The following is a 14941-nucleotide window of genomic DNA, read 5'->3' on the forward strand; positions in this document are numbered from 1 at the left end:
CCATGTATACTTTGTTCTCATCTCTCCAAACTCTAGGTCTGCTCAAAAGTATCCCTGTAGAACAATTTTGTGACCTGAATATCCTCCTGGATGGATATCAGGTGGAAACAATGTTTGTTACTTCAGCTGTTATCAAGTAATGTTTCCCCAATAATACTATACTAGGCACAAGAATCAATCAATATTATTATTATCGGTTTCCCACCAACTACTAATGTGCATCTAGGAAAATGTTTGCACTTAGTATCACTTACGCACAAAAAGGAATTAAAATCATTGTACTGATTTTCTCATTCACGTGTAATGTAATTAACTTTTTGAGATGTTCCTGATCTACACACTCTTCCAAATGTCCCTTCTTTTTGCATTTAACACATAATTTGTCCCAAGCAGGACAACCCCTAAAGTTGGCTACATGGAATAACTCCCATGCCTGAAACAACTTATGCTATTTTTTCTTCTGTTATGTTTCATTTCTGGGTCTTTCTTGTTCTTGGAAGCTACCTGGATTTTCCCTAAACTAATTTCAGAGATAGTATCTAGGGTTTTGATATTCTGGCTTCTAATTTCACTCACACATTTCCAACTACTCAATTCCCTAACCAAAATGTATAACTCCATTTAAAGATGCTTCAGTACTGGCCCATAACCTTTCCTGTTAATGTAGGCAGCACGCTCCATAGTCCTCAATTGACTCATCATTTTGTGCTCGGCAAAAAAAAAAAATTCCATAACCGTATTGATCTTTCTTCCAAAACAGATACTCATTTTGTTGATGACTAGATCAAAAACGTTCATGTCACCAGCCAAAGGAGGAAGATTATTAAATTATTTAAAACCTACTTCACCTAAACAACGCTTTAGTAATGAAAGTTTTCTCTGTGCTGAGCAATCATCAACTTCTAGCACCTCCACATAAGCTAAAAACACGGGGTACCATAATTCCAACTCCCTATTTGATTCCCCAGTTGACTGCAAAAATTGGGTGGGGCTGCAATATTAGCCATAGTTGATATTTACCGAAAAACAGCAGAACAGAAATATTATTGAACTAAGATGTATGGAAATGCTTTAAATTGAGGAATCCTTTCCCAATGCAAGACGGCCGAAATGTACAAAACCACAGTTAAACTCTTATGCTGTGCTTCAGTTTCTCCAAGTCATGCGTTTTGAATGTGTGCACTTACTTTTGAACAAGGAGCTCGGGCGGAGAGGACGGGTGGGGTGGGGGAACTCTCACAGCTACAAAGACACAAAGGCCCTCATTACAAGTGTGGTGATCTCAAGACAGCCACACTCGCAATGGCGGTCGGACCGCCGCAGACAGGGCGGTCCGACCGCCCTATTATGACCGTGGCAGATGTGCCACGGTCTAACTGCCGGCACCGCCAGGTTGCTGCCTGTCGACAGCCTGGCGGTCTTGGCGGTCGCAATCCACCAGGGCAGCGCTGCAAGCAGAACTGCCCTGGGGATTACGAGTCCCCTTTCTGCCAGCCTTTGCATAGGGGTCTCACTGCCTTGCAAAGGCTGGCAGAAAGGAGCTGTTGGGGGCCCCTGCACTGCCAATCGCACATCGCACATTTCACTCCCTGAATTCGGGTGAAATGCACGACGGGTGCTGTCGCACCCAACGCACCACAACATTACCGCCGGCTGGATTACGAGCCAGGGTCAATGTTGTGGTGAGTTTTCTGATGGGCCAGTGGACGGAAACGCTGTTTTCTCCCGCCGGCCCAGCGGAAAACTCCTAATAGGGCGGGCAAACGACCTCCATTACTGGCGGTCTTTTGCCTGCAGCAGCTTCAGCGGTCCTGTGAAAGGACCTTCAAAGTCATAATGAGGCCCAAAGTCTCTTTACCCCAGCCAGACTGGCCTGTGCACACATCCCTTCTCTTTACTCTAGCTGGAATGTCCTTTCACTATGGATTAATCTGCTATCTTCCACCTAAGGGTTACAGAAGCACAGCCCTAAAGATGGCCAACAAAGATACTGGAATTCAGGCACTCACAACTGACTAAGCTTGAGCCAAACTGCCAATGTCATATTTTGGGGAAAGGTACCGCCACCCTGTTGGCAGTAACTCTCTCCAGAATATCGCCGTCCGCCAGGGTTGTAATGATGGCCTTATTGTTTCCACCACACTTTGGTTGTGTTCTGGCTTTTAAGTGTAAACATAATGTCCTACTGTTATAGTGTATAGGAAGGGATGAGTCACTTTACATAAGTGTGTAAAGGTAAGTAAAATTTGTATTATCACTTTATATATTTTAAATAAAGTTTGCAGAGATCTGCGGTACTACCATGTTGTTTAGACTGCACTTAGTCTGTGTTGTGAGTTTTAATGGTAAATATGGTGTTGTGCAGTGTTTTGTTTTTAATTTTTACATTGTTTCTCTTGTTTTAAGTACACTTTAATACACTTTATTTCTCCTTAAAACTCAGAACACAAACTGAGTGATATAGACAATATTTCATACTTCCGAAATTGAAAGTGTAAAATATAGTTTAGACCACACTTAGGGCCAGATGTAGGAAACGGTTTGCGACTCGCAAACGGCAAAATTTGCCGTTTGCGAGTCGCAAAACGCAGTTTCCTATGCAGAAATGCATTTTGCGAGTCGTTACCGACTCGCAAAATGCATTTCAGACTCGCAAATAGGAAGGGGTGTTCCCTTCCTATTTGCGAGTCGCATTGGGATGCAATACCATTTGCGACCGCATATGCGGTCGCAAATGGCATCGCAGTTACAATCCACTTCAAGTGGATGGTAACCCAATCGCAAATTGGAAGGGGTCCCCATGGGACCCCTTCCAGTTTGTGACTGGACCCCAAAATATTTTTTCAGGGCAGGGAGTGGTCCAAGGGACCACTCCCTGCCCTGAAAAAAAACCGAAACTAAAGGTTTCGGTTTTTTTTTAAGTGCAGCTCGTTTTCCCTTAAGGAAAACGGGCTACACTTCAAAAAAAAAAAACTGCTTTATTTAAAAGCAGGTCGCAAACATGGAGGTCTGCTGACGTCAGCAGGCCTCCATGTTAGCGAGTGCCTATACTCGCAATGGGGCCGCAATTTGCGACCCACCTCATGAATATTCATGAGGTGGGTCATTGCGACCCCATTGCGAGTTGCAGTTGGTGTCTGAGACACTGTACTGCATAGCAATTTGCGACTTGCAAATTGCGAGTTGCAGGGACTCGCAATTTGCAAGTCGCAAATTGCTACTTTGCTACATCTGGCCCTCAGTGTGTATTCTGGGTTGTAAGCGGAAATACAGTGTAGTACAGTGTAGTACAGTGTTTTTAAAATGTTTTACATATCTATTTTTTGTACATCTTTTAAGTAGACTGTACTACACTATATTTTACCTTAAAACCCAGAATGCAGAATAAGTGTAACATTAAAAACAACAGTGAAATATACTGCATTTGAGCTTAAATATAATGTATCAGTGTTTTTTGTATTTTTACATATTTATGTTTTTAAACATGTTTTAAGTACTGTGGTAGTTTGTAGCTACTAGTGTGATACTGCATAAATATTTTTATGAAAACTACATATGTAAAAGGTTGAAAATACACTATAGTATACTATATTTGTGAGATATAATGTAGTGCAGTGTAGTTTTAATTTTTTACGTGTTTATGTTTTCATAGAAAAGTACCGCAGTACTTTCTAGGTGGTACCATGTTACTCTATAAAAAATGTTTGAAAAATATGTAGAAACATATAAATAATGTTCCCTACCTATTACCATATTAATGATATAAAGCCTAATACTTACCTATGTCTTGAGCCCTATCCCAGAACATAGTCAAACTGTGCTTAAAAAGCATGGATGCCTTTTGCTTTTCTAAAGGCTCCCATTAACAATCAGATACTGCCTTGTCACCTGCAAATACCGAAGTATATTGCAAAATTACTGCAAAATACTACACAGATTTTCATGAAAACCAAAAATGATCCATACCTTTTCTTTGTGCCCCCTTTAACTAATCACTGTGAAACCTTGCATCATTCACCAATGCAGAAAAAGCAAAAGGTCTGCACATTCCGTGGAGATTCGTGGGGCACAAGTAAGCACACATCTGAGTAATTCCTATTTTCGGGAATCCAAACTACAACTACAGAGTTGCTACTGTCACTATGTGATTGGTGTATATATATCTCATGCACTCAGAACTCACAGGGCACCTTCACCCTGATTCCAAATGCAACCTGGCATACTCAAAACTCTGGCAATGTAATGTGTCTGTATACAAGCTCTTACATAGCATTTTCATTTTGACCAGTGATCTGGTCTCTTTTTCTGTTTTTAAACTGAAATTCAAGAACCTAAAAATAACTCCGAATTCAAGTAAAAAATCAAACAGAAAACCACTAAAAGCACGTTTGTGGATTATTTTCTTACTAGTTCTATACATCCCAAATGTGTCCCAAGGTTAATGAGCACCTTACATGAGCACTATGTTACATTCAAAATACCAGGTTAATTTATTTATGTATAGGCACTGTAATGATTAAGTGCTTTGTCTAGAATTTACCAGTTCCAAACTTGGCAGCTCTGGCCGTTACCACATCCCTTTAATACACATTAAAAAATATATCTTGCATTGAGTAAAGTCCTATTTTTCCATATTTGATCATTCTAGCACCTAGGGACAGGGTGCTTAAAAACAAGTGGTGCTTAAAAACAAGTGCAACGTTGGCACGTAAAACATGAAACATGAAACCAGACTGTATCATCGGGTAGGGTCTCAGCTGTCCCTGTGCAAGAATTAGGCAGGTCATACAGTCATGATATAAAGATCTGATTAACTGTTAGGCATGGCTCGCACAAGTGTGTGCAAATTGCGCTCTAAATTTATGATCATGCACTGGTTCCCTTGATCATTATTTGCTCTCCCAATGCCACCCTCGGGACATCTTCCCCTCTAAGAATAGTTATTACCCCAGCTAGGGTGTCAGGAGCTCCTCAATGGGTTTGCTACAGTAACTGCAGTCTCAAGTCATTAATGCATATCTTTGCGCCTTACAAAAAGTGGGGGACTCCACTTTTAGGCCTCCAGTTAACACTTCGAAAGGGGTCCAAAACTCCTTCTACGTATTAGAATGCATTTTCTGGCTCATAAAATGGCCTTAATCCATTATAAAATGGTATTTTGAGGCGATCACAAAAGACCTTTGCATATCCGACCCATGGTTCAGCAACTTTACAATCTTAGGTTAGCAGTTAAAGATGCTGGAATGTTTTAGCAAGGGCTCCGTTACAGAGCCCTCAGACACCTGTGGCCTGATGTATGAAATTGGAGCCTCATGTACAACTTTAGAGCCATATTTATACTTTTGTAGCCCTGCATTTGCAAAATATTCAATTATATTTTGTATGTTTGCGCCGCTTTTGCGTCAAAAAATGACGCAAATGTGGCGCTAAAAAAGTATAAATATAGGCCTTATTGTGAGTCAAAAACAATTTGCAAAATAGCTTGTGACTTATTTGTAGTCGATAGATGAAGATTCAGTAACACAGAATAATTACCAATTCTAACTTTGCAAGTGGGTTTTGCAAATTCCGTGTAACAATTCCCTATCACCGATTCACAAATCGACAGTGCAAAACATTCACAAATTGTGAATAATTGCAAAAACAGCAAACAGCATGTGCAAACTACCATAAAATTGAAACAGGTGGTAACCAGTCACAAGGTGTGAAAATTAACCCAAAATGTATTAAACTCTTTCTTAATGGCACCCCGTATGCTATGATGAGGTAGATGCATATCCTAGGTGCCCAGGAGCCTAGGAGAGTGGGAGAAGATAAATCATTTTTAGACAGCTGGTCACCTTGTTTGAACAAACAGATGATTATTTTTATTCTAGACACAGCTTTAATCAAGAGATCATTTTAAATTTGATTTATAAGCTGAAGTCTGTTTTAGATGGCTCCATCCTGCACATTATAGCTATCCCTATACATATTAAAAACTTGTGTAGCATTCACCAACTATGCATCTGGGAGTTACAAGCACACAGTAGCAATTTCTGGAAATATATGTTACATAGTGCTCTGACTAGGATATTCAATAACTTCCTAGATGGCATGCTTCAGAAATGGCATGCCCATATACACTCCAACTCATTATAATTCACAAAGGTAGCATGTTATTCTATAACACATTTGCATAATGTAGTTGGACGTGTTGATAGATCACATGTGTTGATTTTGCAGGCAAGTTCGCCATCTCTGGTGGTTCTCACACCCCAGCAGCCAGGGCACCATTAGACTCGGAAGAGTAAAAAAGGCATCAGATCAATTCCATCTATGCACCCAGGATTTGGAACAACATCCCCATTCCATTATGACGGCCCCAATAGTGATTCAGTTTAGGAAAGATTTAGTTAAAGACTCACCTCTTTAAAGAACACGAAACTATAATCCATTAACTTTTCACGACCCAGGTACTTCTTTTATCACTCATTGGCTTTATGCTTGTCTTTCACTCTGTGCAGCATCCCACTGCATTTTGGCTAAGATAGGGCCATATACATACATACATAAAATCTTAGATAAATGCATTAACACATACATACTTACATACATACATATGTACATTTGTCTATCATCAGTGGCAGAGTACATTTAGAGAAATAGGAAAAAATTGCCACTCTCTAAATGTCTAAGAGGTATGCAGTGCATTGTGCCGCACCACAAACATTGTAGCCCACTTTATAGAAAGCACACGATTCATTCATTTTAGACATTGGAGATGATGGTTACTTGGGAAAGTTGCAAGTTTAATAAACTATATAAATTATGAATTGAAGTATATTAGTACAGAATAACAAGTATATGTCCATTCATACACGTGACAATGCATATTTCTTGTGCCTTTGGACATTAACACATAACTTCAAATCAAGAACTGCAACAGAGAGTCATTATAATCCTGCACACAAATAAATCCAGTCATTTGTGTTTTGATCTCAGTATTGAGACACTCACATTATTCCTAAATATCCATTAAGCACATCACAATCCGTTAGGGAGCAGAGGCAACCCACTGTATAAGGTTGGATAGTTCAGGGACTAGCAGATTTGCAGCGATACTTCATCAACGTGCAGGCTCACAGTTTTGAATCCCAGAGGTGACAGCTGAGAATTTTACCCTTCAGAGAGTGATATCATTGGTTGATTATAAAAGAAGATATTAATAACACCTGCTAAGTACCTCTGGAAAATTCACTTACAATGGGCTATACAAATGCTATCTGTGTGCTCCAGGGACTCAAATAACCAATATTGACCAGTTTAGTATGCGGCTTAAAAGTTATAAAAACGCTCTAAGATATATATAGGCATTGCACGTCCTCTGTGTCATTAAAAGACTTTAGAGTCAGTGGACAGAAATATGACTCAAAATTGAGCCTTCTGCAGTTTATAAATGTCAACCTCACGTAGACCGCTCCATGTGCGAGCAGTCTCAGGGCCACTGCCAGTTATATTCTTGGTTTGGTTAATGCATCATCTGCAGAAGTGTGCAACCTGAAGGCGACATGTTCCAATCCCGGTAGGACAGCATGTCATATTATTACACTTGCTGAGTATTTTCATGTGTTACCTTCGGACTGCACTTTCGTAAGTTAACTCAGGGAGTTTATTTGGTGGCAGAAGGGAGATGTGAGTAATATTCAGGGTACATGTAACAATCTCAGTAAAATAGTGTAAGTTGCCTGTCAGGTTAATATGACTATTTCCGATATTTACTAATTCGGAACATAGTTAAGTTATGTTTCGACCTTGTTGCATAGATCTCTGTATAACAGGAACATCACTGATTTTAATTCCTGAAGTATCAGCCTAGCCATTCACAAAAGTCAACCATGCTAGATATGGACATATCTAGGTGTGGCATTCCAACCAATGGGAATGTAGTGGAGGTCAAACATAAAATATTCATGTCCTGCTTCACTACCTTCTAACTTTACATTTTTCTTCTCCTGTGGGTTCTGACAAGTGCATTTAGAGAATCAGAAGAGGGTACATTTCTACTTGCCTGCATCCCGTCTCCCCATCTTCGTTCTTTTCTCCCTCCACTGTGTCCTTTTATCATCCCTTTCTCTGATAGATGTCAGAGGTGATTCCCGCCATGTCTTTTACAATTACATCCTGTATTCTCCCCACAGAAAAAACATTTTTCAAATATGTGTGTAGTTATATCTTCGGTATTGGGTTGAAGAGTATTTTCCGTTTTTATTTAGTACATTTTTAGCTTTGGCAGCATATGTTTAAGACATTTTAGACCTGCTCTAGAGATGGGCAGCAATGGGAAAAACTCTGATTTGTGGAGGGAGTGGTACATCTGCTTTTGGAGGGTTTATCAGGAGCAGTGCATCCTCTGGCTGAATTATCTCCACTGCTCTATATATAATGGGAAGGGTTATTTTGCCAGCATATTAACCATGGACAAATAATCATTCAACAGAGAAATTACCACTCCCTCCATAAGATGGAACATTTTCCATTTCCAACTCTGAATCAGACCCTCTTTCTACTGGGGCATCTGTTTGCTTTTTATAATTGTAAACACACATGTAATAACATTGTATTTCATTTCTTTCTTATAAATCTGATTCTTTGCAGACCTTGAACAAAATTGGCTGGATGTACAACAGCAACGCAAAGCCATTTTGAATTATACATGCACAAAGTTCAAACTCTACCGCCATGATGGCATTCTGGATCCAAGCGTTGCCAAGATGCTGTATGTAGAACACAACCATAAGTTCATATACTGTGAGGTGCCTAAAGTAGGCTGCACCAGTTGGAAAAGGATCCTCCTTCTCCTCACAATGAATATAAGTAGGGATTTTTCTGAGTTGCCACAAGAATCTGTGCACACTGCAAGAATGTACACAAAACTGAGTTCTTACTCTCCTAACAAGCAGAGGCAACTGCTCAACAATTACACCAAGGTGATGTTCAGTCGGCAACCCTTCGAGAGATTAGTTTCCGCATATCGTGATAAGTTTCATCGCAATCGGACAGATGATTACTACATAAAATCTATTGCCGGCTTCATTAAATCTAAATTCAGAAAATCCAATGAATCTGAAGGACCTCTGACCTTCATTGAGTTTGTCCGCTTTATCTTGCAAGAGCCTCCAAAGCACAGTGATATTCATTGGAGACCAATGTCACTCCTTTGTGATCCCTGCAATATTCGTTATGACATCATAGGCAAATTTGAGAACCTGAAACAAGACTCTAATCATGTACTTATGGACATTGGGGCTCCCAAAGACTTTTATTACCCTCATATTAGAGAACATGCAACAGACACTGGTGAAGAGGCCTCAAAGTCATATTTCAGAAACCTGAGCAGTGACCACCTGCAAGGCCTCGTGAGTAGGTATTACCTGGACTTCAAACTGTTCGGCTACCCTGTCTTCTAAAAATGAGCATGTAAACAGTAATGACAGATAGCATTTATTTTATGAGTCACTGAAATCAGATTTTTGAATTGTTCACGCATATTATTTATCTCTTCAGTTTGCAAGTGCTGATCTTACATATGTATCTGTAGAACCTGCATACTGAATTTGGATAGCTGTACTGTTTCTTGTATGTAGTGTTTTGATGGGCCAGTATTGCATGTTATGGTGTTCTACTCTTGTGCATGATGCAAGAGTCTTTGGTCTGACAATTGCTCAATGCCTGAACATGAAAATGTATGTCACAGTTTGGTTCCAAGAAAAAAGTTCTGCATTTAATGCTAAGGTGTTAACAAAGAACAGAAAAATAAACTGTCTAAAATGTCTGGAACATTAAAGATCTAATCAGTTATGTAGAGAGGTTCTGCAGGTCTTCCGTTGCCTAAAGTAGTTTGTTAAGGGGTTGGGTCTCTTGTTTATATATCCTATGTTAAGTATGCCTAAAGAATGGAGGAATTCCAGCAAGTCTACAATAAAGTACTGAAAAACAGATTTGACCCTTATTGTACTAATACCAAAATCTGGGAAAATGCTTTATTTGTGTTTCATTTACAGACACATCATGCTATTTCATGTACATGTTAAGATTCTCACCCACATTTTAACATTAAGGATGGAAAATACTATTTCAACACTAGTGCATCACATCCAGTTATCAAAGGCAAGGTTGGAGGGGCGTGGCCAAGATGGCTGCCGGAGCAGTGACCTGAACAAGAGCTCCGGCCAGGTATCGAGTGCATCTCCATCATCCTGCCTCTGGGGCCCGTGCTATGAGCCTTCTGTTACCGCCCCATGGCCCCTCATGATTGATGGACCGGGGGCCCATTTAGCACCGTTACGGAACTAGGCTGGAGCTAGAGCAACAAGATGAAATGCCATTGACTGCCGGGTGATCTTCATTTCCCTGTGGTGGACTTCTGGTGCCCGGGCACCATCGGATGACAAGATGCTGCCTTCAACCGTTAGCATTGGTACCTTGCCTTGGACTTGGTGTCACAGGAGCACAATGAGCAACGTGGAGCATTCGGCGGCCAGCTGGGCTGCGGTGCCCATTGTTTCTTTCTGTGAGGCAGCAGACCCCCTAGCCTGAGTCCATGCCACCAGGCATCAGATCATGGCTCCCTGCACAGGACATTGTTTGGTAGCTGATAACAAGGGGACAGTGCTTCGCTCACCTAGGTAACCATCCCCATACATAATACCCTGCTGAATGAACTGGGGCCACTATTCCTACCTGAAGGTTATATGACCTAGCCTAGCAAATTATCTAATGAGTTTCTGACCCTTGGTGTTTTGAAGCACCATGTATCACGGTCGCACTGAGGGCCCTAGGTCCTATTGCCATGGACCCCGAGTTGGACAATTAGATTCTTGTGAGAGACCCATGTGACTCAGACACATTGCCCCAGCCTCAGTTATAGGGGGGCTCAATGTGAGGAACATTACACCATTTCCATTCTATTTCTGTGCTGGCGAGCACACATGGGCAATCTCCTACTGACTTATTTACCCACAGGGGACACAATAGATATCCTATTTGGTCCTCACCGGACTGTGATACTTAAGTAACTTGTTACTAATATGACCACTTGCCACAGGAACACAGAACTGCACCAGACTTGGCTACAGCATGCAGTAACACACCACAGGTGCATCCTGGATGCCACCAGCTCCCTCTGAGTGGGACAACATTGACACTCAAACCCACCAAGGTGACCCTTTCTCAGGATGGTTTGGATCAGGCAGCCAGAGACAAAGAGCTGCCATCTGGGATGAACAGCTTTATCCACTTGGAAGCCACGCTGTACAAACACTTGGGACAATTTGAAAAGATACATACTGGACACTAAGACTACAGTGGAGTTGAAGATAAATGCGTTGTCCATTGATGAGAGTCTGCTCTGCACCAATCGTGGGAAGCTGGTGGAAAGAGTCAATGAAATGGAATTCACTCACTTCAATGCACCCGACGGTGCAGAAGCTGCAATTTAACCTCTGCGAACTGCATGCGGATGTCACTGCCCTGCAGTGGAGGGCAGAGGAAACTGAGGAACAATCACATCATAATAATATTTGTTTCTTGGGGTTCCCAGAATAGACAGAGGGGCTTAGTGTTGCCCTTTTTCTAGAGCAATGATTGGAGTCCACGGTCCTAGCGGGACAAGTTATGCCCCATTTACAACACCTCCTGAACTTTAGGGATTGTGATCTGATCCTTCATCTCTTTTCCTCTAAAGTCCCTTGGCAGTTTGAAGGCATCACCATCACTGCTTACCCCCACTACACTATGGAAATGCAGTGACAGTGCAATTCCTTTCCTGCTGTTAAACTACAACTCTGCCACCTCGGAATGCAACATGCACTGCTAATCCCAGCAAGGCTCAAAGTCTTTGAAAATGAGGGCACCTGAATTTGATCCTGTCCAGAAGACTCCTGGACATGGCTTCAAGGGAAGTGAATGGGGTGCCACCACCGGAGGCCCAGTCACTGGAGGGGTGGCAGACCCCAAGATCAAACGCAGATGCTCAAAGAAATGTCTGAACTGCCCTTCGACTGACCAAACCATCAGGAGTGGATGCAAGCAGTGACAGAGGTTCTGCACCGTAACCGCAATCCATTTGCAGTGCTACAGGACTACCATGCCTCCACTGCAGACTCTGACTCAAATGATGTGACGGATTCCCCCCGAAGGGGAACACCATGAACCTATCCTTACTTTTTGCTTGGCAGACAATTTACTTTGAGAACACTGGACTCCCAGACTGTCAAGGCCCGAGCTCCTATATTGGGCCCAGATGTAGGTTAAATTCATGAGCAGCCTAATAACTTGGGTGACGAGGGGGGTTAATTAATGATGGATGGGGTCTAACTATCCCAGGAATAAGGTAGGGCCTGGAGACTCATTGTTAACTGAAACTTGCATGTCATGTTCCCCGACATACCGTATTAGACTTATCTTGACTATTTGTTTCTCTCACTGGTTTGCTTTGATTCTGTTATATTGCTGTTGTTTTGGGAAGCACTTAGGCCCTCATTCTGACCCTGGCGGTCCTAAACCGCCAGGGCCACGGGCAACGGAAGCACCGCCAACAGGCTGGCGGTGCTTCAGTGCCCATTCTGACCGCGGCGGTAAAGCCGCAGTCAGAAAAGGGGATCCGGCTGTTTCCTGCCGGATTTCCCCTGGGCCAGAGAATCCTCCATGGCGGCGCTGGGATTCCGACCCCCTTTCGCCGGTTACCGACCGGCGGGCGGCGCCCACCGCCCGCCTAGGTCGGAATGAGGGCCTTAGTGTCTGCACAGGAGGGATAGAAATTGGGTGGGAGGGGTCGGTTTACATAGGTTACCTGATGTTATGAGCTACACACATACACAGCCTGGAATATATTAAACCTGTTGCGCATGACCCTTCCTGGCATGAATCCACTCACCAACAAAGGCTGAAATGTCGCTACGCCCGCATAGGTTCCTTCCATATTGCAACTTATCAACGTGGAATGCCAGGGGTCTGGCTACCCCTGCAAAGCGCCATGGGGTACACAACTATCTTAAGAATCGCCACACACACATCATACTTAGAGGAAACCAACAGGACAGCACTGGAATTGCAAAGGTTCCTCACAAGGTGGAGAGGCCAATTTTATGCACAACGTCCTTTACATATGCTAGGGGGGTCCTGATATTGATTGTGCCTGGCATCCTGTTTGCAATGACAACACATAAGGTGCAACCAGAGGGTCGTTATGTGGTGGTGGAGGGCCCCCTAGATGTCACACCTTTCGCACTGTGATCTATTTATGCTCCAAATGCCAGACATCTGGCGTTTTTGGATAGTCTCACACCAGCTCTTCTTTGAGACCCTCATACCTCCCCAATCTGGGGAAGGGACTTTAATTGTGTACTGAACATTATGTGGGGCTGTTACAGTCCGCCATTACTAGGCGGCGGATGTCGCATGGTATCCCAGAGCTTCTGGGAATGGATAACCACTGAGCTTCTGGGAATGGATAACCATTGGCAGGTTACATGATGTTTGGCACCTTCATCACCAGATAGAATTGAGTTCTCCTCCCATTCCCAGCACACAGTACACTTGGATTGATCTTTTCCTCTAAAATGCAGACCTTTGCCCCAGGCATCCTGCCCTGAATATCTAGTGTGGACATTGTCTGATCACTACCAGCTCTTACTTACTTCGCAATGGGAAAGGGCTCATTCCTGCATTCCCACATAGCGGCTGCAAGATGACGCACTTCGGGATGTCCCTTTCCAGGATAGATTGGCAACACACATCGCACAATATTTCTCATTGAAATCAGGGACCACCTCGCACCGAGTGATGGAGTGGGACATGCACAAAGTGGTTGTCCGGGGGTACTACATTGCCACAACCTGAGGATTGGGACAGACACTTCACAGAGAGCTTAAAGCACAGAAAGAAGAACTGCAAAACTTGAGGTGTGCCCGCTGCTGAAACCGTGGTGGTAGGCACTATCAGTGCCAGGGAATTCCTTCCCTGGCACTGATAGGGGTCTCCCAACTCACAGAGGGACTGAAGTGCCCAAGCCCGGTAATATATAACACTTGCCAACAGGAAACCAACAGTACTACTGTTCACTTACATGTCGATAATTGCTACAAGAACTCTAGAAATAATACCTACACCAATCAGGAAAATAGAAAAAAAAAAACCCTACCCCCTCCCCAACCTTCGTGTGTGTGCAGCCGTGGCACAGTTTGGTTCCTCCCAAACCCCCTGTCAGACTGGTCAATCCCGTGGGAGGAGATTTCACATTCAGCGACCCTTCAAAGATTACACCTGGTCAAGTCCTTGTACCCAAGTATCTAACCTCCCAAACTAATTAGCGTGCCCGGAACAGTGGGACTGATGTGGGGTCCTGCATAAGTGTTGTCCCCCTGTAGTAATGGCATAGCTTTCAGGTGGCAGTCGTCTACCTTTGCTGCACGTTTCACCAGGTAAGTGTCTCAACATCCCAGTGCATCTGTCTCATCCCCTCTCATGCACAGTCCTCTAAGTATCACTAATGTGGCTGTTGCCCACCTCAGCATGTCTGTCTGAAAATGTATCACCTGGGGTGCTGTGGCCATTTACCAGGCCATGGTGATGCATTGTTTAGCTAAGATCAGCACCAGATTCCGAAACCTCAACAGACCCTTAGTTTTCTTAGTAGTATGCCCTACATTCAGCAGATTCCAGAGCAAGACTGGCGGAAACAGACAACTTGGCACCTCCGACACTGTTTGTGTGACCTATTCTCAGAAGGGCCATATCATCACACACAACCACACCATGTGAAGGAAATTGGCGTCATTCAATCTCACCCTTAGGAACATGTTAGATCCCCACAGGAACATCATGTTAATCTTTTGTTTTGAGGTATGCACGATGTAGGTATTGGAACTAAATGAGGTGAAATAGTGCATTGTGCATTACC

The 14941-nt window shown here is 42.9% G+C and overlaps 1 protein-coding gene across 1 annotated transcript; it reads left to right on the plus strand.

Annotated features, from left to right (window-relative positions):
- Positions 1-8696: 8696 nt before the first annotated feature.
- On the plus strand, positions 8697-9449 carry LOC138259794 (carbohydrate sulfotransferase 9-like). The gene has a single exon (XM_069207685.1). It carries the CDS (start codon positions 8754-8756, stop codon positions 9447-9449), a length of 696 nt encoding a protein of 231 aa, XP_069063786.1. The 5' UTR covers positions 8697-8753.
- The last annotated feature ends 5492 nt before the right edge of the window (positions 9450-14941 follow it).

Source organism: Pleurodeles waltl, chromosome 9 (genome assembly GCF_031143425.1).
Source record: "Pleurodeles waltl isolate 20211129_DDA chromosome 9, aPleWal1.hap1.20221129, whole genome shotgun sequence".
Lineage (NCBI taxonomy): Eukaryota > Metazoa > Chordata > Amphibia > Caudata > Salamandridae > Pleurodeles > Pleurodeles waltl.

Coding starts and splice junctions, on each gene's coding strand:
- LOC138259794 (XM_069207685.1), top strand. CDS start 8,754: ATGCTGTATGTAGAACACAACCATAAGTTCATATACTGTGAGGTGCCT.